The sequence below is a fragment of the Glossina fuscipes genome, unplaced genomic scaffold (assembly GCF_014805625.2).
Source record: "Glossina fuscipes isolate IAEA_lab_2018 unplaced genomic scaffold, Yale_Gfus_2 112, whole genome shotgun sequence".
NCBI classification, from domain to species: Eukaryota; Metazoa; Arthropoda; class Insecta; order Diptera; family Glossinidae; genus Glossina; species Glossina fuscipes.
Genome location: NW_023998455.1, coordinates 3,336,702 through 3,363,907, shown reverse-complemented (window position 1 = coordinate 3,363,907; position 27,206 = coordinate 3,336,702). Strand labels below are relative to the sequence as shown.

The following is a 27,206-nucleotide window of genomic DNA, read 5'->3' as shown; positions in this document are numbered from 1 at the left end:
TACATTTAATTTCTCTTTGGGCCTACCATCACATCTCTTGCTGAAATTTGATACAAAATTCTTGCAATTACTATTTACATATACCAATGAATGGAATATTTGGCTGGACGAATATGTGCCTTTGTGGTATAATTAAATGGAATGAAATCATATCTTAGTATGTAAGTGCAATAGTTACTGGAAATGACGAATGTTCATCTAATGAATTTCTTCGTTTATTTCCTTTTTTTTTAAATGCGGCTTTGGTGGGCTTCTATCATCGTTCAATCCCGCGTATATGGAATGAATAAATGTTTGTATCGGTTACGATCTGTGCAACGAATACCGGCAATTAAATCAAATTAAAATGAAAATCAACCTGCTTATGCAATTGCATAAAATAAAAAATGAAAATGCATTATAGGACCAAGTAAGAGGAGCATATCTAATTTAAACTGAAATTTATAAAATACTTATTATTATTTATTATTTCTACGATCATCTCAATGTACATTTGCTGCTCCAATTGACATCTGCATAAAAATTTGTAATCCAATAATGCATGCAATGTTTCGCATCATCACCGTTAGGCCGTCGAGTTGGGGGTGAGTAGCATTAAAATCATTCAAATGCATTTCTCTATCCTCCCTCCCTCTCTCTCTCTCTCTCTCTCTTTTTCCTATGCTGCGCAAATAATACAATGAATGAATGAAATTTACGTTTCTTCGATGAAACGATGTGTGCGGGTGTGCGTAAACATAATGGTGGAATATTTATAAAATCGATTCCTGTGCTCGCCGATACAATAACTGCTCTCACCAATCATAATTATGTTCTCTCTTCATAATCCTAATGGGTGATCGATATTATGAATAATTTACATATGTATGGGGTCGTCGACTAAACAATAATTCATACAATTGTAAAACACTTCTTCACTAATTTGAATGTGCCTGCGTCCGTTTGAATATAATTTGCATTACGATTAATATCTCCGCATATGCATATTGCATATATTATGAACGTTTGTATGCATTTTACGAATCCATGTGTACATCTCACTTTATCCATTAGTGGGATAAGGTTAGTGTCATCAACTACAAATTTAAATCATTTATGTACTCATATAACTATTTGCATAACACTGCTCCGATCCATGCGTAAACAACGTGCGGTACAAATAAAAATATTATGAATATGAATGTTTATTCATTATACTTATGAATACATGGGGCGATCGTGAAAATAAAATTGAAATCAATCAAGGTTTATCAGGACCGTGGGGTTAGTATCGGCATGATAATACGTTTTATGAAATTTTCATGATATGAATTTTCTCTTTTCATTTCACTTAACACTTCACGAATACCTATAATACAACGCTGGAATGCGTGCAACTCTGACAATAATGCAAAATGGGCGCTGTTAATATATTCCCCCACTATAATGCTTTCATAACTTTTACGAACTTCGATATGTCTTCGACGAACAATAATTGTGGTGTAAATAAAATTGCAATGAAAACACAAAATGCACTGAGCGATGCGATTTATATATAAAACCATTCATCATTCTACATGCCTACGAACTCGAATCTTGTATTAAAATTGTAAACGCCATGGAATGTGTGTGTATGCTAATGTATATGCTACTATACGGGGTCGTGTGAATTTAAAAAAAATTTGAAATAATACTGGAAGGACTCTGAGGAGGAGGTTTGTAAAATCAATGGTCATATCAATGAAAGGCAACGATTTAATATAAAATTTCTTACTAATTTTTTGTATAATATTTGATGCGAACGTGTACTACTCATACGATAATTGGCATTCTATTATATAATATTGAAATCGAAAAATTCATCTTTAAGGGCCCCGAGGTAAGTGTCATGAGGAGATGATTAGTAGTAGTTACACAAACAAACACTCACCGAAATATATAAGAGATTTATCAAAGACATTTCTTGTTTTGCTATGGCAAATGAGCAAATTCGACAAGGACGGACGGACGCACGGACGCACGGATGGAAAGTAAATGAGAAAATCCAAAGATCCGACGGACGGATCATAACATATATATTTGTCGTACGACGTCTTTGGATTCCCTCATTTGGTATCCGTTCGTCCGTCCGTGCTCATTTGCGATAATAATGGTATTTTAGAACATATTTTTGCAATTTGAGTCCTTTTTTTAATCCAATTTTGAAATAACACGATTCATCAATAAGAATAAATACATTCTTTACACGAATTTTTTGTTGTATCAAGAATTCCACAAACATATTTTTTTAATTTTATGGAGGAATACCGTGATCGGAAGAGAAGACAGTCTGTTTATGCCCACACATGTCCTAAAGAAAGTAACCAAATTTTATGATTATTGATCATCGCGTTAATAACTGTTTTTTGTTTGTTCAGTCCGTGACAAATGTGTTGTGAAAATGATTTTTTCAATTTCCGTTTTTGTATATTGTACTCTTATACATTGAATTTTCACTGCATATAAATTTTAAACTTGTTTGTGTCGTAATGCAGACTTCATTTTATTTATTTTACACGGTTTTTTCGGAAAGAATTTCTATTCGACTTTTTTAGACTTACAAGATTTTCTAAAGTTGTTCAATATATCTTTTCATATACTGTTTTTATCTATCGTGTAAAAAAAAGATTTAGGTATAATTGTTTGAAGTAGTGTAATATCTCTTCGTATTTACCCTATGTCCTATGTATTGTTTTGCGCGTTTTCGTTTTTCTAAAGAGAATGTCCACCCCCCCCGTATTCGTGAAATACATGCAATCATCGTCAAACCATTTACATATTAGAAAGTTGCTAAAAATTCATCATATATATCGTTTCATTCCATTATCTTGTAGAAATTATTTACTTAATAATACTTATATATAATTGTTATGAATTATTTTTTTATTTAAATATATCTCTTCTTAATAAATTTATTTAATGCTGCAACGCCTTAATGAAAATCGGTAACAGCCGCCAAAACTGGTTAGTATCAAACACTAGAACCTTACATCTATGTAAAGAAAACAATATGATATGCATTTTTATTTACTACGCTCTCGCTCCCGATGGATTCCCGATAAAAACTCGAATTTGCTTTGAATCTCAAAATCGGAATCGAAACAAACACAGACTGTAAGTAGGACTGATTGCATTAAAAAAATTACTCTCTTCCCATTCAATATGTATTTTTGTATTTTAAATCATTTTACACTTATTCATAAATTTATCACATGATGAAAATTGGGGTTCGTTTAATGAACGACGAATGTGCGGCGGCTACATGATGTCATGATAATTTTATAAAAAATATAAGAGATACAATGTAAGTATGATAAAAATTATAATATAAAAAATTCATTTCCTTTGCCATTATCAATTATCGACGTACGTAGGTATAAACTGCCGCTAGGTCAAAAAGACAAGGAGAAAAATTTACTAAAAGATTTATAAAGAAATTTAGTGCTTTTTTATACCCACCACTGTAAGATGGGGTTATACTCGTATTGTTTTTCTTTTTTTCATCCAAAAGAAAGTTTCAGGGACATTGTAAAGTATATACATTCTTGATCAGCGCGAAATTCTGAGTTGATTTAGCCATGTCTGTCTGTCCGTACGTGTTTGTTGTTGGCACACTCTCGACCGCAAAAATGAAGATATCAATCAAGTTCAAAGTTGGTGAAAGCATTGGGGATTTTTGCACGCAGGTTGGTATTCAAAATGCATCAAAATTGGTCAGAGCAGAAGCGGGCAGGGGAGCGTGAACTGAACGCAACTCAGTTTTTTCTAACAAAAATTTCTGTATGCTTACACATTATTCGCAAATTATAAATAAGGAGAAGACTGAAATTTTCGACTTATACTTCACGAAGTACTCTACCCTTAACGTCAAAAAATAAAAAAGTTCGGTCATGCCCACAGGAAGTTACAGTTGATTCAATTTTCTCACTTTCTCAAGAATTTATGCTTATTTATCATCACACCACACCTCAAATGAAGATATATTATCTGCCTAAAATAAAAGTGAATTAACTCTAAAATGATTATGGTAGACATCGCAACGTGATCGATTAATTAATCTTTCTTGATAATACCAGCGATAACGAGTGTCAAATAAAAGAACTTGGTGGGTATGCGAGATTCGGTGCCGCCGAATATAACTTTCTTAACGAGAAGTTATCGTCGATAAATTCGAATTTTTTTTCTATTGCTTTCCAGTCATCTATGAATGTATTTTTTTATTATCTCTAACACATCATAAACTCACTCTTTTTTTAGCGTTATTTATTTACGAGCACCTTATATATACTACATATATATATATATATATATATACGTATAATGCGAGGCTCTTAAAAGTTAAAGGATTACATTTTTTATCATTCTCGAAAATGATATTCGCTTATGTATCATTCGGATAAAATTTTAACTTTCATTATCTATCATGTTCATTTATCATTTATCTCATGCGATTTCTCCATCTACCGAATTTCTGCCTCTTTGCATTTATTGCAAGCGATTGAAAAAAAAGTTTGCTGACGCGTGATTACTTTTCAAGTTGTTTTTTTGTTGTATTTATCGTCTTCATTTGGGTTGGGCTTTTTTAAATCGTATCACGCGGTGGAGGAGAGCATATTTACTGCAAACTTCTCACACGCACAAAAGTGAAAAGTTTTCGTTTAAATGAAAACAAAGAAAAACTAATTGTGTCTTTATCAAATATATTTTATAAAGAACCTCTCGGGAGAGCGAGCTCCAGAACTTCTTTCAAGGAAATTTAGATTTCCTGGCCTTGAGTTGCCAAACGAGCTTACCTATCACTTAATTTGTTTAATCGCTTAACAGGAACTATTTTGTCAGTAACCTTATAGATTATTACTCTCACGAGCATTTGTCCTGTACGGACACCTTGCGTCCTACAAGTATTACATCAATACAATCATTTGGCGACCGATCATGAAAACTGTTCACTCTTACCTTTAATTGCTTTAATAGCGAAATATCCAGACTTCACCAGTGTTAAACTAACCCTGGTCCGAGTATCTGGTTTGTGAGTTTGCTTTACTTTCCTCAGCAGTCTTGTGTAGCCCTTATGCTACGGTACTTAAACTATATATATAAACTATATAAATGTATATATCATTTCATGTGAGGATTTGAAGAATCAATGGAGAAGAAAAATACACTAAAAATTTAAATTGGGTTTTTCTCTCGTTTGTTTGTATATAAAAAATCTATTGTAAATTAATTTATTTTCTGATTAATATGCAATAATAAAATCAACGAAAAAAAAAAAAATCAACTTTTATATTTCCTTAATATGCATGCAACAAACTTACAAACGAAACTACGAATCGAAATATCTCTGCGGATGAATTATAATAGAGCCCTGAGGTAAGTATTTTCTCGTATTAACTCAACTAACAAGCTTACATAGATTTTTCTATTTTACATTAGGAAATTAGGGACGAAGGCTTGCGGAAATTTGGTAACATGATGTATGACGTGGATGTGGACTTTTTCACTAAAGTCATAAATTCCAATGACTACACTCTAATGGTACCTGAAGAAGAAAACTGGGACGCGTCTGAATTTAATAATCTAGAGTAAGTAAAGATATATATTTGTTTATGTAGATATATGTATAACTGTGTACATATATATAGAAATTATAGAAGTTTAAATGTACAAATAAGTTTGGATATAATTACACTCTACACCATGTAAATATATAGGTATAGATGAGTGTATATCAATTTATGTGCATGAGGATTAAGACAACAGAACATACGCGTGCGTAACATAGACTACAAAATTATTATACAACATTAGCGAAGGTAAGCATACAAAGAGAACACATACACACGCAAATGAAGCGATCAAAATTTTATAAACTTATTATACCCTACCCGACTTGTGTTACAGGTAATATTGAGTTAGTGCGCAGAAGGGGTTAAGATAGACCTTCTATTATACCGATCGATTCAGAATCATAATCTGAATTGATCTAAGCCTGTCTGTCCGTCTGATGTCTGTCCATGTAAATTTGTGTTCAAGCTACAGATCGTTTGAGGAGGTTGATGAAAGTATAGTGTCGTGGTTTGACCCGAGGACCAGCGCTACTGAAAATGGTTCGGATCAGTCTGTTTTGGCCACTCTCCATACAACGCTCTATTCTGAAAAGTCGTTATATGGAAAAATTTTGCAAATTTCAATTTCTCGGCGGAAGTGGCCGAATAACAGTATTTCGGCGTTATACGCGGAGTACTCGGAAAAGTGGATCGATCTCTGAACCATATTTAATAGCATTAAAACACGGACAGACAAGAGAAAAGTGATGTTCACTGTAAACATTCTCTGGAGGGGAACATACACATACTTGATTTATTATATCGGAAGGTAGATATTTGACAAGTACGTTATTACACGAGGTATGCCTATAAATTTTAAGAGTAATGAAAATATGTGCTCATGTGAATTTCTTTTCACGGCTTTTTTTTTTTGTTTAAAATAAATTTCAATATTTTTAACTTCACTAGAGAGGCAGACAAATTGGACGTTCTTAAAATGCACATACTGAGGGGCCGTGTTACAAGAGATACAATTGTTGATGCAATTGAAAGCAAGGTACGTTTTTTCTTTTCTATTTTTGTTCCTTTGGTATAATTACATTCCCGAAGAAATTTTTTATACCCATCACCGAATTTTATCAAAACGTTTGCAACGCCCAGAAGGACGCATCATGAGAGAGAGTAAGAGAGAGAGCGAGAGAGTAAGAGAGTGAGAGAGTAAGAGAGCGAGAGAGAGATAGAGAGAGATCGAGAGAGCGAGAGAGAGAGAGAGAGAGAGAGAGAGAGAGAGAATGTCCATCTGTCCGTCTGTGTAACTTCTGAAAAAGCTATCGACATTGGAAGTTCTTGCATGCAGGGTTGTCTTGGAAGACAAGCGAACTCCGTCGAACGACACACCCCACGGTACCATGTCAACTGAGAATACCTCAAAAAGAATAAAACTTGTTTTTTTTTCCCTGCTCATAAACTATAGAAGAAAAATGTACAAAGCTTTGAACGCATATTCTGTCGGCGTAGCGTCCTGTAGTAGTAGTACCTGTACTATGAAAAATGAAAAAAATTGACTACCTAATATTGTAGGGTGCGGTATGAGGATTTCGTTTTTTATTCAATACCTTTATAAATTGCAAAAGCAAGCTTTATAAACCCCATATAAATTCTTAGCCTGCCCTGTGGTAAATATTGTCCTTTTAGAGCCTATCTTGAATATATCACCTAAAAATTTGTAAATTAATTTGGAAGTGAGTTACGCCCACACGTTTACGCGACAAAGACTTGAAATAGGAAAAATCGGTCGCCTCCAACCCATATGCATGAAAATTTGATGCTTTTAATTTTCTTTGCCTTTTCTTCTGAGATAACGTGGGGATAACGGTGATGGGTGCAAAAGATTTGGTCATAATCGAATATAATTTTCTTACTTGTTTTTTATATTAAATTGATTCTTCGTAGACTGCGCAATTTCCAACACTTTCTCCCCAGACTCGATTGTATTTTGAGAAATCGGGACGATCGATTACCGTGCAAGGACGCAGTGTAAATGCAAGCATTATAACGACCGACATAAGCGCTCAAGTTCTATTTCATAAAATTGATAAAATTTTGGGCATAGCTGATTCTACAGTGGTCTTCATAATGAAAACGGATAAGACATTACAGTACTTTGATATATTATATATAGCTATACACTCGTATATATATATATATATACATACCAACTATATTGATCTCAAATTTTGCAATTTCTGTTCTATAGCAATAGTAACGCATTGGGAGTGATGTCACTTTTCAACGATCAATTAGGCGCCGCAGATCGTAATTTTACGTACTTTGTGCCCAGTAATGCTGCTTGGAACGCAGCAGAAGTAGTATTCCCTGAAGTTGTTAAGAAATTATATTTACCGGAGTTTGCCTTGCATGTACGATTTTCATTCTTTAAATTTAATTATTTCATTTTCGAATGTTTTTTTTTTTTTTCTAGACCCATTTTCTATTAGAACGTCATTTGATCGTTAGCGATAAAAAATATAGTATTAAAGAATTGGCGGATTGGAATAAAACAGAAAAATTGCCGGCTTTAAAGGGCTCTTTAACCTTTAAAGTCGAAGAGGATATTAAAGGTAAGTATGAACCATAACATAAATGCTGATAAAATCATTTCAAATTTGTATAAGACGACGCTAATCTCTATTATTTTTATATTCATTTTGAAATATTTACGAAAAAATGAAGCAAGGCTTCCAGATGGTACCATTGCACGTGTTGGTGAGTAAAGTACTTTTAATATAAGATGCAAGATGTCGTTGACAATTTCTTTAGTACACGAAACTCTTTTTTTACATGCATCCTTTTTGCAGCATTTTGAAATAACACGGTTTGCTTTTACATGATTTCTTTTTTTGCACGTTTTTCTAACGTGTATATCTACAGAGTGTAAAAAGAGACTTGTTTGTATATTTTTTATTAATTTCTCTTTTGCCCTACACCACTTATGGTGGAGGATATATTAAGTTAACGCGGGTGTATGTAACACGCAGAAGGGCCTAATAGAGCCCCACCTTTTATTATATCGAACGATTCAGAATCATAATCTGAATTGATCTAAGCCGGTTTGTCTGTCCGTCTAACGTCTATCCATGTAAACTTGCACTTAAGCTACAGGTCGCAATTTATTAGATATTTCTATGAAGTTTGGTATAGGGACGTGTTTTCGCCCAAGGACGAACGCCACTGAACGTCATTCAGATCCCATATAACGCCCTATTCTGAAAAGTCATTATATGAAAAAAAAAAATGCAATTTTCACAATTTCTGGGCAAAAATGGCTAAGTTATAGTATTTCGGCATTGGTCTGAAAACTTTGGAACGGCTTGGACTATTTTGGAACCACCTCTCATATAATGAAATCTGACATAAGACAAAAAGGTACAGTTTTCAATGCTTCATGATGAAAATTAACTATACCAAGTTTGGACTATCTCGGCTTATTTTTTGGGTCATACCTTAGTAAGAAGTTTCACAAAAATTGATCCGTTGTAGAGCAGAAAAGTCGAAGTTTTAATATGTGATGGAAATTGACCCATAATATTATAACAATTTCATACAAAAATGAAATCTACAAAATTTGGACCATCTGCGCTTGCGCCTATTTTCTGGATTATGCCCTGTGTAAGGATTAATCATGTACTGCATTATGTACTACAAATGCCTTTATATTAAAGAGACAAGATATGATTTTTGTATTCTATAATAAAAATGAGAATTGTAATTAGACAATGTGGTTTAGGGTCGGCCTTATCCGACTAGTAATATTCTTAATTTTTTTTTTTAGATTATTATCTTTTGTGGCGTGCCAAACGTATTCTAGTGTATCGCCCTGATGTTGAATGTACTAACGGCTATATACATGTAATCGATGATCCATTGATGGACAGAAGCGACTTTGTCCGAACGATCTCATGTGCCGCTTTGTTTGATCATCATTTTAATAATATGCTTTTAATAATATTACCCTTAATGAAATTTTTTTCCTTAATTTGATTATCTTGCATCTTGCAAGAAATGAAATCTAAAACCAATTCATTGTACATTTCTAAAATATTAAAATAAAATAAAAAATTATATATATATATAATTTCGGCGAATTTTCCAGTCAAGAGCTAGCTATAGGATCTATAAGAGCTTACAACACACCGCCTAGGGGCTTTTAAAAATTTACACATTCCTATCTTACAAATAATGAAATTAGATTAGGTTACTTCGTATGAGGACGAAAGTGTGGTACATGCTATGTTTCATCTTCCCTTCTTACTAGTTTAGTTATCTTCCTCCTTTCACTTCTACGATTGCACACACTTGACCATCATCTTCTGCCGCAAATTGAAATTGTAGCGTAAAGGACGACAGTAGATTGTATTTATTTATCTTTTTTTAAACTCACATCATTTAATAAGAGAACTATACTATCCCTCGAGCCTACATAATGCGTAGCCTTATCCAGCGTATTCATCGCTTCAGCTTTCCCTACATCTAAACTTTTTTTTAACCATGCAAATAACACGGAATATTAGATTATTGATCATATCTCTGGCGCTATGTATAAATGATGACACGACCCAACCAAAAATTAAAATTGATGAACTCGCCATTGCGGGATGTTTGCTAGATCATTTAGGCGGTGGAGTACACCTTATAACCGTACACTTTACTTTATTAGTAAAGTAACAAAATCACAATTAACAAATAATATTTTATAGTATTAATATAAATTTTTGATTATTTTTGCTTTAATTTGATTTAATTAGCAGATTCACAAAAATTTCACTTTGTTAATGTTGTCTATTTTTTTAAGTGTAATATATAATAATTACTTGTATTATTACAAAAAGTTCTTAAGAAAAACTCTCCTTCGTTGTTTGTCGTGCGGCTTTTGACAAGCAAACAGTTAACCGGCCTTTTTTTTTACACCAAAAGTAAACAAAAAGAATGTGCACAGAGTTGCTTGCAATTAATTAATTAATTTTAAATATAAACATATATTACCACCATCGTCTAGTTGGAGCTTATAGCAACAAACACTTTTTCACACTGGCATTTTCTGTCGCAGTATATTAATTTATATAATTTATATTTAAATATAAATAGCTTTATTTACATAATAGCTTTGTTATACATTTGAAATACTTTATTAATATGTATAAATATATATATATATATATATATATAAAAGAAATTGTTATTCTTTTTAATGGTTTCCTGATTGCTTCCAACTCTTCTTCCTTGACTTGATCGCTTTTGCTCTTCTATCATCACCTCTAGATGTTTAGATGTTTAGTGTTTAGTGTTTTGGAAAATACGCGAACTAAACTTATTTAATTATACAAGTTATCCGCCTGAGTGACTTCAAATCTCAAGTGCAGTATAATTTTTTTTTGATGCGTATGGAAATGCTTGCCAGTGTATAATCCTATAAGATGCACCTTTTTACATAGAAAAAAATGGCCCCGAATTTTGGGTGCGTCTTACTTTCCATTAAAATATTTTTTTCAATAATTCGTCTCTTGAGGTTTGAAAGGAGTGACAATAATAATTCAGATGCAAATAATACGAACGGTGCCATGAACAAGCCGACTGATAATATCGAGAGTGAAGATGAACTGAATATTGCTAAAAACGTTTTCAAAGGGAGTGCCGTGCCTTGGTGGCACGATACATGCAAAACAAATGTATACGCTTATTTTATAAAGTTGCACGATACATGCAAGTGTTTTGGAAAATACGCGAACTAAACTTATTTAATTTTACAAGTTAGCCTAAAGTTAGACCGCCATTATTTTTAAACAAAGGAATTTATTCTTTGGCAAAATTTATAATAATAATAATAATAATTTTACAAGTTAGCCTAAAATAAGACCGGCATAATTTTTATTATCAAATTAAACAAAGCCCTCGAGAAATTCCTTGTTAAAAGTAAAAGCACAGAGTTGCCTATAATAAATAAAAAAATTGCCAGAAATTGCAGCTCTTTTAAATGGTTGAATGCCCAACTAACAACTTAAATTGCCAGATCGTTTAATTTACAAAGCCGCCAGCTTTTTACGTGAAAAAATCTGTTAAGGCAGCTTTATAAGTAAAAAAATCTGTTAAGGCAGATTTGCCAATTGAACAAAGCTTTTTAAATTTGTTTTTTTACTCTTTACATTGCTTTAACAGATTGTTATGCTTGCAATTTAACAGCGAACTTTAGACTGCTTTGCCATTTAACAGCGAACTTCACGACTGCTTTGCCTTTTTTGCAGAGCCAATGACGAATGCGTTGCCACTTTTTGATTATTTTCCTTATTTATTACAAGCAACTCTGTGCACATTTTCCATACATTCTTATTCTTCTTATTTAATTATGATAATCCTGCATTATTTAATATAAACTTTAAAGGTAAGTTAAAGCTAAACTCCTTGTTTTTTTAATAAATAACGAAATATAAAAGCCTTGATATGTCTTCTTTTTTTTTGTTAAATATTATCAAACAGTGATTTACAAAAACAGATGTTTCATCAGCTCGTTGCTTTCTTAAAACGACTTTTTTCAAACATGGTGATAATTATACATTTATTTAGCCTTTCATAGTTCTGAAGGGATTGAGAAATATTTTTTACAGGAACAATTCGTAGTTCTTGCGGATAATATTTTAGTTGGAAGTCTAAAGGATGTACAGCTTATATGTGCAGCATATATTAATTTTGCAACTTGGGCGAATCAATTCAAATTCATTTTCTGAATTAATAGAATAAAATAAATATGTCGTACAGCCCTCTGTTCAAGGAACAGACCGCCATATTTGAAATATTTTCACACCGCTTTATAAACCACGTGTAGCACATGTGTACATACAAGAGAAGATAATTAAAGATAAATGTATATGCGATGACATTTTGTTTGAAGTCGATAACTGTATCGCGGCAAGATGAATCCATCGAGTGTAGTTCGCGACTAAAGTGCACATACGCGGTGTGTTGATGTCACATGGCTTTTTCGCGCCCACTATACCAGTTAACAGTCCCCCGCAAATAAGTGGAGCGCCGGCAGTTAGTTTATCGCAATCCTCTTTAATGCAAACGTAACTTTTGTTTCGATGCTTCAAGTGCAATAAAACGCTACAAGACCTTTTATCGACTATCTCGTATTCCTTATCCCGTATAGGGCAACCGTTAGTTCTCTCGTAAACTGGGACAATACACGTAGCACCGGCTTGAAGATGTTCAATTGCATTATGATTGTGCAAACGCATTTTGCCTACGCTCCCCTTATCAAAGCGTAAATTTTGATCCAACTTAATTATCGCTAATTGGATTTTCGTAGTATCGAGTTTATTGTCGGGGACTTTTGCATAATTTCTTGCTTTATTCCATGTTATATTTTTAGATGGATCCCAGGAGAAATGCTTAACGCCGTACACGATGAAACCGTATTCAAGTATCTCATCGTTTATATTTTTAAATGGCTGCTGTCGATTCGACATGTCGGGCGCGTAATAAGTTAATATCATATTTTTTGTTAATATAATTCCCATACCTTGGTATGCAAAGTCTCCGGCAACTTTCCAACCAAAATAAACGAGATATTTTGCATAGCGACTGATTAAATTTGTGGTGGAAAGTTCATTCAATTGATACTCAATTAGTTGACTTTCTTTAAAGATGTCGGCAACAGGTAATGATTGCGAGCGATCGCATTCCCCGACATTCGTTGGAGATATAATTCCCGTTAATATGCCATCGCATACGAGAATCGCGCCAGATGAGAAGTGGTCACAATGATTCGTATTACACGAGTTAAGTTCAATGCAAATATTTTCTTCACATTTCCCTTTGCTGGCGACAAGCACTTTTGTTTCGACAATTTCGGGCTTGAAAATCGCTCTACTAACTGCCACGCAATCGCGATCTTTGCTGAATTCGGTCTTGGGCAACATTGTTATCTTTTTTGGTCCATGAGTTATATTCAAATTTTTCATTAGCCTCAGTAAAGTGAAATTTCTTACATATCGCGCTTTAGCGTATGGCAACGAATTCGTTCTATCGATAAACTCTACCGCATACATGTCCTTATACACAATATTGGCTTTGTCGAATTGTTGTAGTAAAGGTGCTAATACGACATTATTCGCTAAAAGTACGCCTACGAAGACATCATCGCCATTATTACCCCAAACGGTGTATTTGAGATATTTCGTAGGACTCTCCAGTTCCGTTGGATCTTCAACGCAATTCATTGTAATTATTGCAATTTGTCTCGTAATGAAAAACATTATCAAATAGAAATTTTGAAAGCTTTGAAATATTCCAGAGGAAACGGCAACATGTTCACTAAACATTTCTAAAAAACAAACTTTGTCTTCTTCTTCTTTTTCTTTTATTCAGCACATTAACAAGCGAGATGTGTGAAAAAGGCCCAATATGCCCAAACAAAGAGTTCTTTGTTCGGGTCTTAGTAACGTTCAGTTTAGATTTGATATATAATACTATTATACCCTACACCAGTTGGGTATAAGGCATATTAACTTGGTGCGGTCGTATGTAAGACGCAGAAGGGCTTAAGATGGGCCCGCCTTTTATTGTACCGATCGATTCAGAATCATTATATGAATTGACCTAAGTCTATCTGGCCGTGTGATGTCTGCCCACCTATACCTATATGCAAGCTAAAGGTTGCGATTTTCGGATATTTTGATTAAATTTGGTACAGTAACGTGTTTTGACGCAAGCAACAAAAAGAAGCTCAAAAGAATCTAAAAAAACCGCGGAGACTTTTTATATTACGCGTTATATTGTACCAATGTTGCTCAAATGAAAAAATGGTTAAAATACATGCAAGCACCTAATATATATACATATAGTGCAATGCTTGATTATTATGCGAATCAAATGAAAATATAGGGAAACTTTTTCCTCTTCCATGAGAAGAAGAAGAAGGCGAAGTAGAAGAAGAATATAGGGAAGCAGTAATGAAACAAATTATTAGACATGTCAGAATAATTCTACATATTGAATTCTCGATTTTTTTTCATTACAATTTTACAACGTAATTAGTGTTTTGTAAAATGTGATGCGTCACATTTCGCTCATCTGAAAAAAATAACAAAAACAAATTTGTAAAATTTTTTTATGCGGAAGATGGGATGCGAAACATAACCTATATCAACACCATCTACACCAATGTCGCTTACTTAACAGGAATGAAATACTTGGCGGTATCACAAACGTAAATCGAATCGTAGATATGTTATTATCATCGCAAATAGACGCATCATATATTTGCCAGGCTTTTGGCAATTTGACCACCAACGTCCGTCCCCCGATCCGATTGCCAACGGAATCGAATTGCAAGTAAAAGTATTATGGAAAAGTAAATAAGTGTCGACGATTCAAGAGCGGATATTGCTTTAGCCTTTGAAGGATCTTGGACTTGATGGTTACCTTTCAAGATCACACGCGAATATGCATTTTATAACACTTGAGAGTTATTCAATTAATATTTATGTAACGTGAGCTTTGTAACATTGTATAATAAAAAATAAAGTGAGCCGCAAGTAAATGAAGCACAGGCGGACCGACAGACATGCTTAAATCGATTGAAAGAAAAAAAAACATACTTTTCGGAGGTCTCCGAAGCCTTCTTTTGGCTGTTGCAGACATTTCATCTCCCACATCCTTCGATGATGGGTATAAAAGAAATCATTAGCACCTGCCGAGCGTCAAATATACCTCACGACAATATATCCGGATAACGACTTTTTGAAATAAGGCATTATATGCCACGCGATCACCTTCGTTCTTGGGTGAAAACATGTCAACGTAGTAAATTTCACCATAGTATCTTGATAATTTACCATACCCATAGAAAACTTACCATATCCAAAGATTGAACTTAAGAGAGCAGCGTGGATAAATGGACCGACAAGTTTGAATCGACTCGGAGTCCAAATGAGCATGAATTTAATATGTGCTTCTTATACTACAAGTGGTGGGGGCTATAAATACCATTACAATTTTCTGAAATATGACAATGACTTTCAACTCAGTTATGGACAATATTAAGCAAAAAACCAAAAAAAAAAACAAGAAAACTCTTCAAGGTAGCCAAGAGAGATAATATAAAATAAGCAGCACACAAACACACACACAAAAAATTCCCCAACAATTTGGTAAAAAGCCCTATAAAAAGCATAAGAAAATGGTAGACTTTCGCAAACAATGGAATTTTTTTTTATTTTTTTTTTAGTTCCTTTAATTTGCTACAATAAACAAAACAAAGACGAAGAGGGGAAAAGTAAACGAATTTATGTCATCTTTTTGTATTTCACGCACGCATCTATAGATATACACACATGCACATTTTCTATTATGCTAGTCAAGTCGCAGCCACCTTCTTCTTCAGTTTCGTTGAAGAGGGAAAACTAAAAGTTATGACCATATACGGAACGTAAAGTTATGGCTGGAAATGTAGTCGGCATGAAAGCAAAATAAAAAAGGATGGAAATGCAAAAAAAAAAAAAAAAAAAAAATGGTAAAAACATTAAATTCAAGCCATTCGAATCCCTTTCCTCCATACCCGTTCTCATCAGCCTTATATTGTATATAGCTTTCTTACTTTATCAGTATCTCTGGTCTTTTGTGTCAACATAATATTGAACTGAAAGGTTTTTGTTGTCACCCTCAACCGTTAAGAATATTATAAGCAGTTGTATGACGCAGTGTTTGCATTTTTATTGATGATTTTCTTCTTCTTTTTTTTTTATATTCCATTTATAGCAAACTCTGCTTACGATTTCTATTGCGCGACCAAAGCGTATTCATCGACTTTTTGAACTTAATTTTTTTTTTACTTGAATTATGGATTTTTTATAATTTTTTTTTTTTGTGTGTAAAGTAACGCCACCTCTTCATCATGGCATTGTCCTGCTGGCATTGTACTTATGCCAGATAAGCTTATGCGGATGTATGTAATAGTCAGAACGGCTTAGGATGAAACCGTTTTTGATTATATCAATATTGTCTGTCCGTCCGTCTGTCCGTTTGTAGTAGTTACACTAAAATGCTTTGATCCAAGAACGAATGCCATTTGATAATGGTTCGGATCAGTCCAACTTTTCGACTGCCAAACTTTTAAAGATCGCTATATGGAAATAAATGGCCATTTTCAGCAAAAGCCGCTAAATAATACTACTTCGACATACGAAATTTGGTTCGGCTAGGGCAATTTTTTCAACGCCCTCTCATATAACCATTCCTAAGCAGACTTTATATGATAAGAAGATGTAACTTTTAATATTTTATGGTGGAAATTGGTTCACAAGGTCAAGTTGATAAAGAAATCATGTTTACCGATTTTATATCACCTAAGCCTATTTTTTTTTTGGATATCACCGCAAATAAGGATTCTCAGGAAAACCAAACTCGTATATGCTAAAAAGACCGTAATTGATAACATTTTATGATGAAAATTTGTTCATGATAGTAATGAATAAATTTGAAAGGCATGGATCCATTTCTTAAACCATACTTCATATAAGATTTCTCATGAATATGGTAAGCCCTTCAATCAAAATTGATTCATAATAGCAAATTTAGCAAAAAAAAAAAATTATCGGTAGAGAATTTGGATCACATGGATCTATCTTTTCCCCTTTAGGAGTTATAGTCTTTATAGGCAGAGAATGTCTTATCTCTGAAATATAATCAACTTTTTAAGAAGTAAATTGAGTTAGCAAAACTTGAATCGTCTAATGTGATCTTTTGGGTGTCCTCGTATTTGGGTCTTGCCACGAAAGATATGCCTTTGGTGCTTATTAACAAAGGGAGTGAATTAGGCGGAGTAGGGCATCTTATTATCGATCTTACTCGATGTTTTGTAATGTTTTTACTTATTTTCAACTATTTTTTAAAGTCATTTTTACACAGCTCTTTCTTTATTTTTTGATATCTTTCAGTTTTTATTTTTCTTTTTTTTCGTTTTTTTTTCTTTTTTTTTTTTTATTATATATCAAAACTAATCCTAGCTTCATTAAGGCCCAAACAAAGAGCTTTGAGTTCACATTGGGCCTTTTTTGCATATCTATAGCGGATTTGCTGAATAATCGAAGAAGAAGAAGAAGACGTTTTCATATTCTTCTTTTAAATATTTTTTGTTTACTTTTTTTTTTTTTTTAATTGAAAAATGTTCTATTTTCGATATTTGTGGATTTTAATTATTATCAACAACAGTCGCATAGTGTGTAGTTCAAGAAGATGCGCCGCCGATCCATCTATGAAATCAAATTTTTCTAAGCGTATCGTTCAATTGAAATACACAAGCGATTATCGCGAAACGAATTATTATTGTGGCGTCGTTTTATCGAATTGTATAATCTTGACATTGATGCTACCGCCAAAACCAGTGCCAAGAGGTGAAGTGCTATGCGACGAGGCAAGCATAAGTGGAAGCAAGAACAGTTTGAGCGATGCAGATTTCTCTCCAGCGTTAATAAGCTTTAGCAAAGGGAAACAGTTTAGCGACAATAAGTATTCATCACCGCAAGCTGCTTTAATTAGGACAAATACAAAATTACCGAATTATTTGGAAAAGTGGAAATTGCCGGAAAGGGAATTCAATGAGATGCGTGAATGCCGGGTTATTAGTAAAAGAAGTTCAGCCGGCGATCTAGTCGAATACGAAGCTAAAGTTCTAAGTAAAGGCCAATGCCGTAAACTGCTGCCCGATCAAGAGGATGATGCGATTTGCATAGATGTGAACTCGTGCCGTTATTCGCATTGTGAATTATTTCCCAGCGGTGGGGTGTTCGTATGCAATGACGTTTTAGTTGGCTTAGTAAAAAAAGGGGAACCTTGTGAACCGCATAAACCGCGAGCCGTCACCAATTTGTATAGACTGCGGCCCTGGCTAGAGCGCACAATGAAGAATCTTACCCGCATGCAATTGCAATCGAAATTTGCCAAACATTTGGCATATTTGGAATTTCGTAGTCATAGGAATCCGTTAGTTGGCGGTCTAGGTATAATATTATCAAAGAATTTAATATTAACCGCTTGCGGGCCAAATTTGAAGAAAATCAAAAATGCTGAGGGTGTTGCGGTTTACGGGTTAAAAGTAACGAAACGGGAATTACCGAAAAATCAGACGTGCCATTGGAATAATATAATTAATTTTCAACATTTCGAAGATATACCCGATCCGAAGAAGGCTCAACTCGCTATAATCAAAGTGGATAAGGATATGGAATTGGATGCGAAAAATGCGGCACCGTTTTCGTTGCCCATCCATCCGCCCGAAATTCATGCTAAGTGCGTTGTCGTGCATACAATGTTTAGGGAAAATGAGCCCATCATTGAGACCGATGTTATTATTGTTGATAGAGAGAGATGTCGCGAACAACTTCCCGGCCTTTATGAATACTCGATTTGCGTACAAATCGCTCAACCTACGGACGATTTTCAACAATGCGATGTCTTTAAACCCGGCTCGCCGCTTGTGTGCGATGGCAAGCTGGCTGGGATAGTAAACTTTGATATTCAATGTGATTCGACAAAGCCGCGTCCTTGTGCAATGGTAAATAAATATAATAAATGGATTAAGAAATCTATGAGTGTCTTAAGAAATATGGCAACAAGAGGTCCACGCTTGCAAAACGATTCCACTTGTCTTCTGATTCTCATTACATTTCGACAATATTACGTTAAAAGCTTGCATATGAATATGAACATATAAAATTCATGATGAATAAATGAAATAGAAAGAACGATCGTTAGGTGAATTTAAATAAATATTTTACGTAGTAATCCTAACCGTTGTATGTACTATCAACCAACTAGTGAGAAACATATATATATATCTCGAAGCCGATAAACTTAGTCCACAAAATCGGTTGAATTTTTCCACTGTTTGACTTAAAGGACATCGAGTTGAACCTACGACTTGTTTAGGTATACGAAAATTTCTGTTAACCAAAGCTAAGCTTCTTCTTCTTCTCTCTTTTTTTATATGATCAGCCGCTCGGGGAATGTCTCCTATGCGAAAGTTTTTGTTATAACGAGCTGAGGTAATTTTTTTTCGCGGAATGGTGGTCAAGAAGAGTGGTAGGTAGGTAGAGAAAATTGGATCTGTTAACCAAAGCTAAGTTCTTTTTTTTTTTTCTATATCATCAGCTATTCAGGGGATGTCTCCTATCCTAAAGCGTTTGTTATCCCGTAAATTTTTTTTCGCGTAGAATGGTGATCAGGAATGGTGATAGGTAGGTAGAGGATATTCGATCTGTTAACCAAAATTGATTTTATTTTTTTTTTTTTTAAATTGTCCATGGAATGAAAAAATAAACAACATTTCACCATTGGATGGCTGGGCAGCGCAGCCGGTAGCCAAGAGAGATACAATCCATTTGCGGTACTGTTATGTGCGAGCACGATCTCACGGGCTTACGGTTGCCTATGCCTGCTTTAGAGCGTATATTGATTAAAGAGTCTACTCGAATACAAACGAACAATCCACAAACGACAATCCAACAGTCCACGGTCCGACAATTATCGCGATCAACCAATAAATAATACTACGCAAGAAGTAAAAAAAAACTGTCATAACTGTCATAAGCCATACAAAATATTGATTGGTGAACTTTGTACAAATATTTTTCACGGACACTACAAGAATATGCCTGATAATGTCATATCATTTTTAGGTATCGCTTGAGTGCGATGGTTGCTTTAAAGATTCACTTCAACGACGAATAAAATTTTCTTGATTCGTCTCATTTCCATTCATTGATGAGTAAATATTTATTCAAAAATCATTTCATTTCGCTTATGTTTGTTTCACTTCAATTTTGCTATCATTTTTTGCTTTTTTTTTTTTCTTAATTCTTTTTTATCTTCATTATAAAAATACTTGAGATGTTTTCCTTTGTTTCCCATCATAGTGCGATAAAGTTATTTAAAGCTATGCAGATATTTCAATTTATTTTCCCAATTTTCAATATTTAAGCAGATAGTAAATGGAAAAAAATTTTCGTAATAAAAAATTATTTATTGATTTAAAAGATCATTATTGACCCTTACTTAATATCAATTTATGCATTTTATATGAGAAGTAAGCGAATGCTGAAAGCCAATAGAGTTGCAGATATATTGGAGTATTCGTCGGCGACAAGGCACATCCCCTGAGTGCTTGAGATGGTCGGGCAAGATGGTGGTCGGGAAAGGGGAAGTGAAGTGTTTGTATGTGTGGGAACTATTGTGTTTTTTATAAGACACATGCGGTACCGTGGCGATCAGAGAAGATTGTAGGAAGAGAGGAGAGAAGAAAGGAAAAGGTATTTGTGTGTGAATGCGACTTTTTTTTTTATCCAGGACAAGCAACTCAGAGGATGTTTTGTATGCGTGCGGAGCCGGTGGTGCTCAAGAAGGGTTATGGGTTAGGAAGCTTTGCAAATGGAAGGGTACATAAAAAAAGCGAATAATATGAAAGTGGAAACAACCTAACCTAAAATGAATAGATGTGAAAGATGTAATTGGAGGACATATCTCTTTTACCTTTGTGATATACTTGCCCTGGATGAACCTGCGTATAAGTTGCGCTTGCAGCATACAAGGACAAGAGTATTGGACCCGCGTTATTGTACATTCATTGTCTAGAGTAGGTAGGAAAGATCTGGAATCTCTCTCTCAACCATACGAATTACATTCTAATCTTAGCCAGTTGTGAGAAATGGTAATTTTTTCTTTATATATGGATCAGTTACTCACTACACGAGGTATACATGGAACAAGTGTGAGGTTCAGAAAAATGTGCGCAGAGAGAGAAAGCGAGATAAGAATTGACCGAAAACTGCGGAAGAGACATACCGGATCGGTAAGTCTTCTGCTTTAACCTTTCGAGCAAATGTTAATTAATCTATGGTTTACCGCAATAAGGATTGTCCTCATGCTACTCGAGCTTCTTTATCACTGCTATCGTCTGCCATGAAGTATTTTTGGGCACCTGCTTGAATCCTTCTTTCGTCACTTTGTACAATTGTTTCAATTCAGTGAACTTCTGTTTGTATTCTCGTGCTTAGAATGTCAAGAGTCATCATCTCTTGTATCCCAGAAAGAGAGAGACGTTGTTCACTGCTTCTCTTCTGATTTAAGATTTAACTTTAACTGCTCTTTTCATTCCACGTTTTTGGATTCTTTCAAATAATTTATCTTTTTCTTAATATATATTCAAGCGGTTTCTACGCTCCTGATAATTGATAAAAATTACACTGTGCTTACATTCCCATTGGGCTCTATCTTCGGTGATAGTTTATCTAAATGAATCTATTCTTCGAGAGTCCAGAAAATTTAAGGAAACTAAAATCTTCTCCATTACCGATCTTTTTTGGAACTGAAGAAGATTTCAGGTAGTTCTTAGATGAAAAGCTGGAATTAACACTATTGCCAAGTCCAGAGAAGTTATAGTCATCCGTCCGAATAGCCGGGTAGGTAAAAACTACAGTGTTCACGGATTCGGTTCTCAAGTCCGATAGAGTCTTCTTTAGTCGTAGCTATGGTGAATGGTTAGTCGGGAAAGGCGCTTATCGATTGAACACATACCCATTAGACTGACTGACCACCACCGGACTTCTTTCTCTCTCCTCTCTTCTCTCCAGCCATTACGTGATTGATGGGTCGTATTAAAAAATAATAAGAATAAAAAAGAAAAAAAAATTCTTTATTGCGTTTCGTCACCCAAGAGTTAGTTACGCAAGCTGGGAAAAATTATACAAATTAAACAACAAAAGTTGGTATACTTTTAACCACTAATAATACAACAGATTTTATTAAGAAATTCTTGTGATTATACAATAAGTTCACACTTTTCATCAAAAAAGCAAAAAAAAAAAGTGTTTTTTTCTACATTAGTTTAACCCCTGTTGTGTGATCGAATATACGTAACACGAGTGAATGAATGGTTTAATGCTTTTCGCTGTTTTAAGCAATACCGTTGACGTTATTGTTATTGTTGCTGAAAATTTTGCACATTATTATCCGAAAAAAAAAAAAAGAGGAAAGGTTGTACAAACCATAATCAAGGCATTCTTAGGGGTCAGCAATTGGTCAACCTTTTTTATTCTATTTTCTCTTTTATATATGATTAGGCAACAACAATAATAGTATAATAGTAAGAGTAATAGAAAATCAAATAATCGGCAACGGACTGCCATTGTTTTTGTGTATTTGTGTGTATATGTATATGGCATCTAGTTAGTTAGCTGCTACCCCTCATTTCTAGTGGCTTCCTCAGAGGTCACATATAAGATTTTAAGCAAGAAATCCCCGTGACCTATGCAAACTCTACGCATAGGGGTGTTTAGGTTATGTAAGTAAGTAACGGCTGTTGGCCGTCATTGTCATTCTTAACCTCATTTTCTCTTCCTCTTTTTCTCATCTAGCTAGCTTTATATTACAACTGGAACATTTGCTTCACCGTAAATCAGATGTTACGAGAATTGGCGCTCGTTTTATAATTTATGATCATTTTTCAGGATCATTTTTATTTATTTATTTTATTTTTTTTTTTTTCAATATCACTTTTTCAAATTCAAATAAACACATTCGAAACGAAGAGGACAAACAAAAAAAAAACAAAAGGATTTTGGGGTTGTTTTGTTTTGCATATATACGTATAACATATATATATATATTTATATATAATATAAAGGATATTCTGTTATATTGACCTTGTTGTTGGGTTACCTACAAGGAGCCGTAGTGGCTTGACCTTTTTGCTTGACATTAAAATATTTATGTGTAAAGGATATTAAAATTTTATTTCACACTTATTGCATTACAAAATGGCGAACGAATCGTTTATTCGCAAAAAAAATTAAAAAAAAAATAAAAGTAATATTGAGTAATATTCTCTCCACCTTTGCTATCGATACAAACTGTTTAGTAAATTTTACATTGCCACGTATTATGTGGCATACGGCCGACGGCATCGCTTGCAGCGCTTTATCATTCAGATGAACCTTGTAGTTGGAATGGTGCCTCACTTAGCTGGGGTTATACAAAGACGCGTATTGGTCAAGGCCGACGAAGCAACAAATCACGATGCAAATGCTGTAACTGGGCCATGAACTCTGCTTACGCGCTACAATTGAAACCGTTTCCTGATATGCTAGTATATTGGCAAATGGGTGCGCGAAGAGGTGCGGCAAAGGTCGCGGGCAAGAAGATTCAGTCAACCAATTCACGTTATATACTTTCTTCTAATGCGCCTGAGTGGCCGAATAGGCAAGTGGGTCGTGGGTTCAAATCCCAAGTGCGGTAGAATTTTTAACAAAGTCGAAAGCCTTAGATGTTAGTGCTTTAAAACTTTAGTCTTCGAATTTATTCTCTGCCTAAAATAATAATAAATAATAATAATAATAATACTTTCTTCTAATTAATCTAGCAATAAAACAGCAGCAAAAGGCATCACGAATAACTTACCGTTTTAATGGCGGCATGCAAAGTTATGCCGTATGTGTGCTTTACCATCGTTATTTGTGTACTGACATACGCTTTATCCGTAAAGTAATCGCAAAGAAAAAACTTAAAAAGTATCAAGCCTCATGAAACATCGCTTCATTGATAGCATAACATTTCTTAAGGTTTTCTTGAAATTATATAAACAATTTTAGCCTACAAGAAAAAAGAAACGTATATATAGCGGTCTTTCTTTAAAAAAGAAAGAATAGAAAAACACTGATCTCTTACAATCCCGTAACAATGGATACAAAACTCAAAAATACTTTTTTAAATGTAATCATTTTGTAAAAAGTTGTCTAAAAGTTTTGGATACAAAAAGTGGCTAACGTTAGTCGGCTATCAAGGAATATCTTGCACGTATCTTTCAGATGACTAGTGATCGCTGATCATGATAATCATCTTCAAATGCGTCTTGTTGTCAATGATTTAATATTCAATAGTTTCTCTATTTGCCAATAGACAGGCGACAATTAATTGACTTAGACAGTCGGAACAATAGTCTGGCAATTTTCATTTTAATCATTTGCCAACAATAACATGGGTGGTCATTGGCTTGCCTAGTTTCTAATAGGCTTCCTCGCTGCCGAAAGTCAGATTATTAACGAATTGTAGAATATAGCTTACAAGAGTCTGTGCCCAGTTGCCATTACAAAGTAGTCTGTTTAGGCAACTATTAATATAGTGTGAGAAATAAGAAATTGTGTCGGTCGCTAGTCTCGATACTCTCGATTTAGGTAACAGATTGGATGTGAGCTTTCCGATATTGTAATTGCTCGTCAGTGTCCCTAGTTTTCGGTAATGTGCTTACTTGTTATTAATTTTCCTAGTTCCACTAGATATTAGTCTCTTTGAGAGATAATTGCTATAGACAGGCGAATAAGAAGCTATATCGTTCGCTAGTTTGAAAATTGTCGGTGTAATGAACAGTCTTTAGTCAAACTTGTCGATAGTATGACTGACCGATATTATGAATCGCTCGCAACATGGCTGGTCGAAAGTGTGACTGGTCGATTGTTCGATTGATCCATCTCCGCTTCAATCTTAGTTGGTCATCGTAGTAATTAGTCGGAGCAAGCTAAAGTTGTCGTAGTCAGGCTAATGGTCGGAATATCGCATAATTTGGTTTTTGCATTAATTCAATTAGTCTATTGGGAGTGTGTATGTTGTCTCTAATACTATTTTTTAAGTTATTGACGTCGAATATCGAGAATAGTAGCAATCAAATTTGAACACATTGTACACTTATGAAGCATTTTTTTTTTCAATATGATTAACCATCTCTATACGTGTAATACGATGACAGTCAGAAAGAAGTGAGGAAAGGTGAGACAGGGAGGCCGCAGCCTAGTGTCCGTGGTCACCCAAAGCCCTTGTAACACGGTGGCATCAGAAAGAAATGAGCAAAGTGGAAGAGACAGGGAGGCCGCAGCTTAGCGCATGTGTCTGCGTCTCTATCGCACTGATGATTGAATCTACGAAGACCGACTTGGCATTGGCGATTCCTACCTACCAAACAATTGTTCTATTTTCAAACATATTTCGTTTTATTTTCGAAAAAAGAGGGAAAGAAAATAGAAAATAATATGTTTGAAATAATATTTCTAAGAAATAATTGGAAATGGATTTGGAAAAAGAAATAAATGTAGAAAAGTAAACAAAAAATAAGCAACAATTAAAAATGAACTAAATTTTTAATGAGATAATAAAAAAAATTAAAAGAAAAAATATATAGAAAAAAGGAAATCCCTGAGAATCTTTTTAAAATGAAGAAGGCAACAATACATATATGTTCAAGGATTTGCCCAAAAACCGAGTTAAAGGGTTAAAGTAGTAAGAACTAAATCAATTATTGAACACTTTGCTTTTGTTTTTTCTTTTTTTTTATTATATAAAATTTTCGGAAATAAGTAAAAATTTAAAAAAAAAGCAGCTAAATAGAGTTTTTAGGAAAACATAGCAATGCATTTCCATAATTTCAAATAGAGCGTAACGTTTTTATAACAATGTTTTACAATGTCGCTTATTCTGCGCATCCTCAAGGTTAATGCAGCCGCTATTTACCTAAATAAACAAACGAAAATTCTGAAGAAAGAAAAAAAAAATTGGAAAAGAAAATTAAAAAAAAGGAACGACCGCAATGGTTATATGACAGGCTAACGCTTAGAATACAGCGAAAAAACTAAAGATAAGAAAAATTGCTAAATGCATGTTTTTAATATAAATGGCTTAGGATGAAAAAGGTGGATGGGGGAGATAGGTGGGGAGGAGAGAGGGAGAGGTGCCTCGTTATCATTACATTGCTAAATTGTTGGATCGCTTACTGTCCTATTTTAAAGGTATGCATTGTAGGATCTAAGCAAAGCGTAGTTGTATTCCCTTAACACTATCAACTTAGCCAACCGCAAAGCTTTGTAAGACATGTAGTAATAAGGATTCAATACTCAGCTCTATATACTATTTTTGAATTTCGAATGGTGTATGATTGTAGCTACAGTAACAGCTCGGACGGTAAACACATAACATCTATTGATCGGGACCACAGAGGTATAGAGAGGGGGACAGGAGAGGGTGTGGAGGGGGCCCGCTTATTAATATTTCACTGCTGAGTGGCGGTTTCGTATGCTTTAAATGTTAAGGGAACGCCCAACAATAGTTAAACAAAATCTGTTTGTATTCCTTTTGAAGTAACACTATCAGCTTACCCAACCTCAAAGCTTTCCAAGACATTTGATAGTAAAGGATCAATTTTCATTTCAATAAACAACACTTTAATTAAGTGTGATGTGTAACTGTGGCCTTAGTGAAAGGAGCTCCTTGGCTCCTGCTCCGTCTTTATCTCTCTTTCCGCACTCGTTTCTGGCCATTACCGCGTTACATGTACATATGATATAGCGCCGGATTGGCTATAAAAAGCTAAAAGAAAAAATAAATAAATAAAATGCAATTATGAAAACATATTTGCAACTTGATTAATATATTGGAGTGCAATTTCAAACCAGAATATCGAGCGATAAAACATCTCGAGAGGTACCGCGTTCCGTACATTTCCAAAGTGTTTTTGTGTTTTGGTTTTCATTTGGGCAACCATGTTGGAAA

At 34.3% G+C, this 27,206-nt stretch overlaps 1 protein-coding gene across 1 annotated transcript; it reads left to right on the top strand.

Moving 5' to 3' along the window:
* The first annotated feature begins 1,675 nt into the window (after positions 1-1,675).
* LOC119639261 (fasciclin-1-like) lies at positions 1,676-8,205 on the top strand. The gene is made up of 11 exons (XM_038036548.1): positions 1,676-1,694; positions 1,850-1,858; positions 2,971-2,982; positions 3,130-3,132; positions 3,314-3,322; positions 5,383-5,391; positions 5,455-5,603; positions 6,537-6,624; positions 7,521-7,726; positions 7,825-7,987; positions 8,050-8,205. The coding sequence occupies exons 7-11, from the start codon at positions 5,491-5,493 to the stop codon at positions 8,203-8,205; spliced, it is 726 nt and encodes a 241-aa protein (XP_037892476.1). The 5' UTR covers positions 1,676-1,694; positions 1,850-1,858; positions 2,971-2,982; positions 3,130-3,132; positions 3,314-3,322; positions 5,383-5,391; positions 5,455-5,490.
* Positions 8,206-27,206: the final 19,001 nt, after the last annotated feature.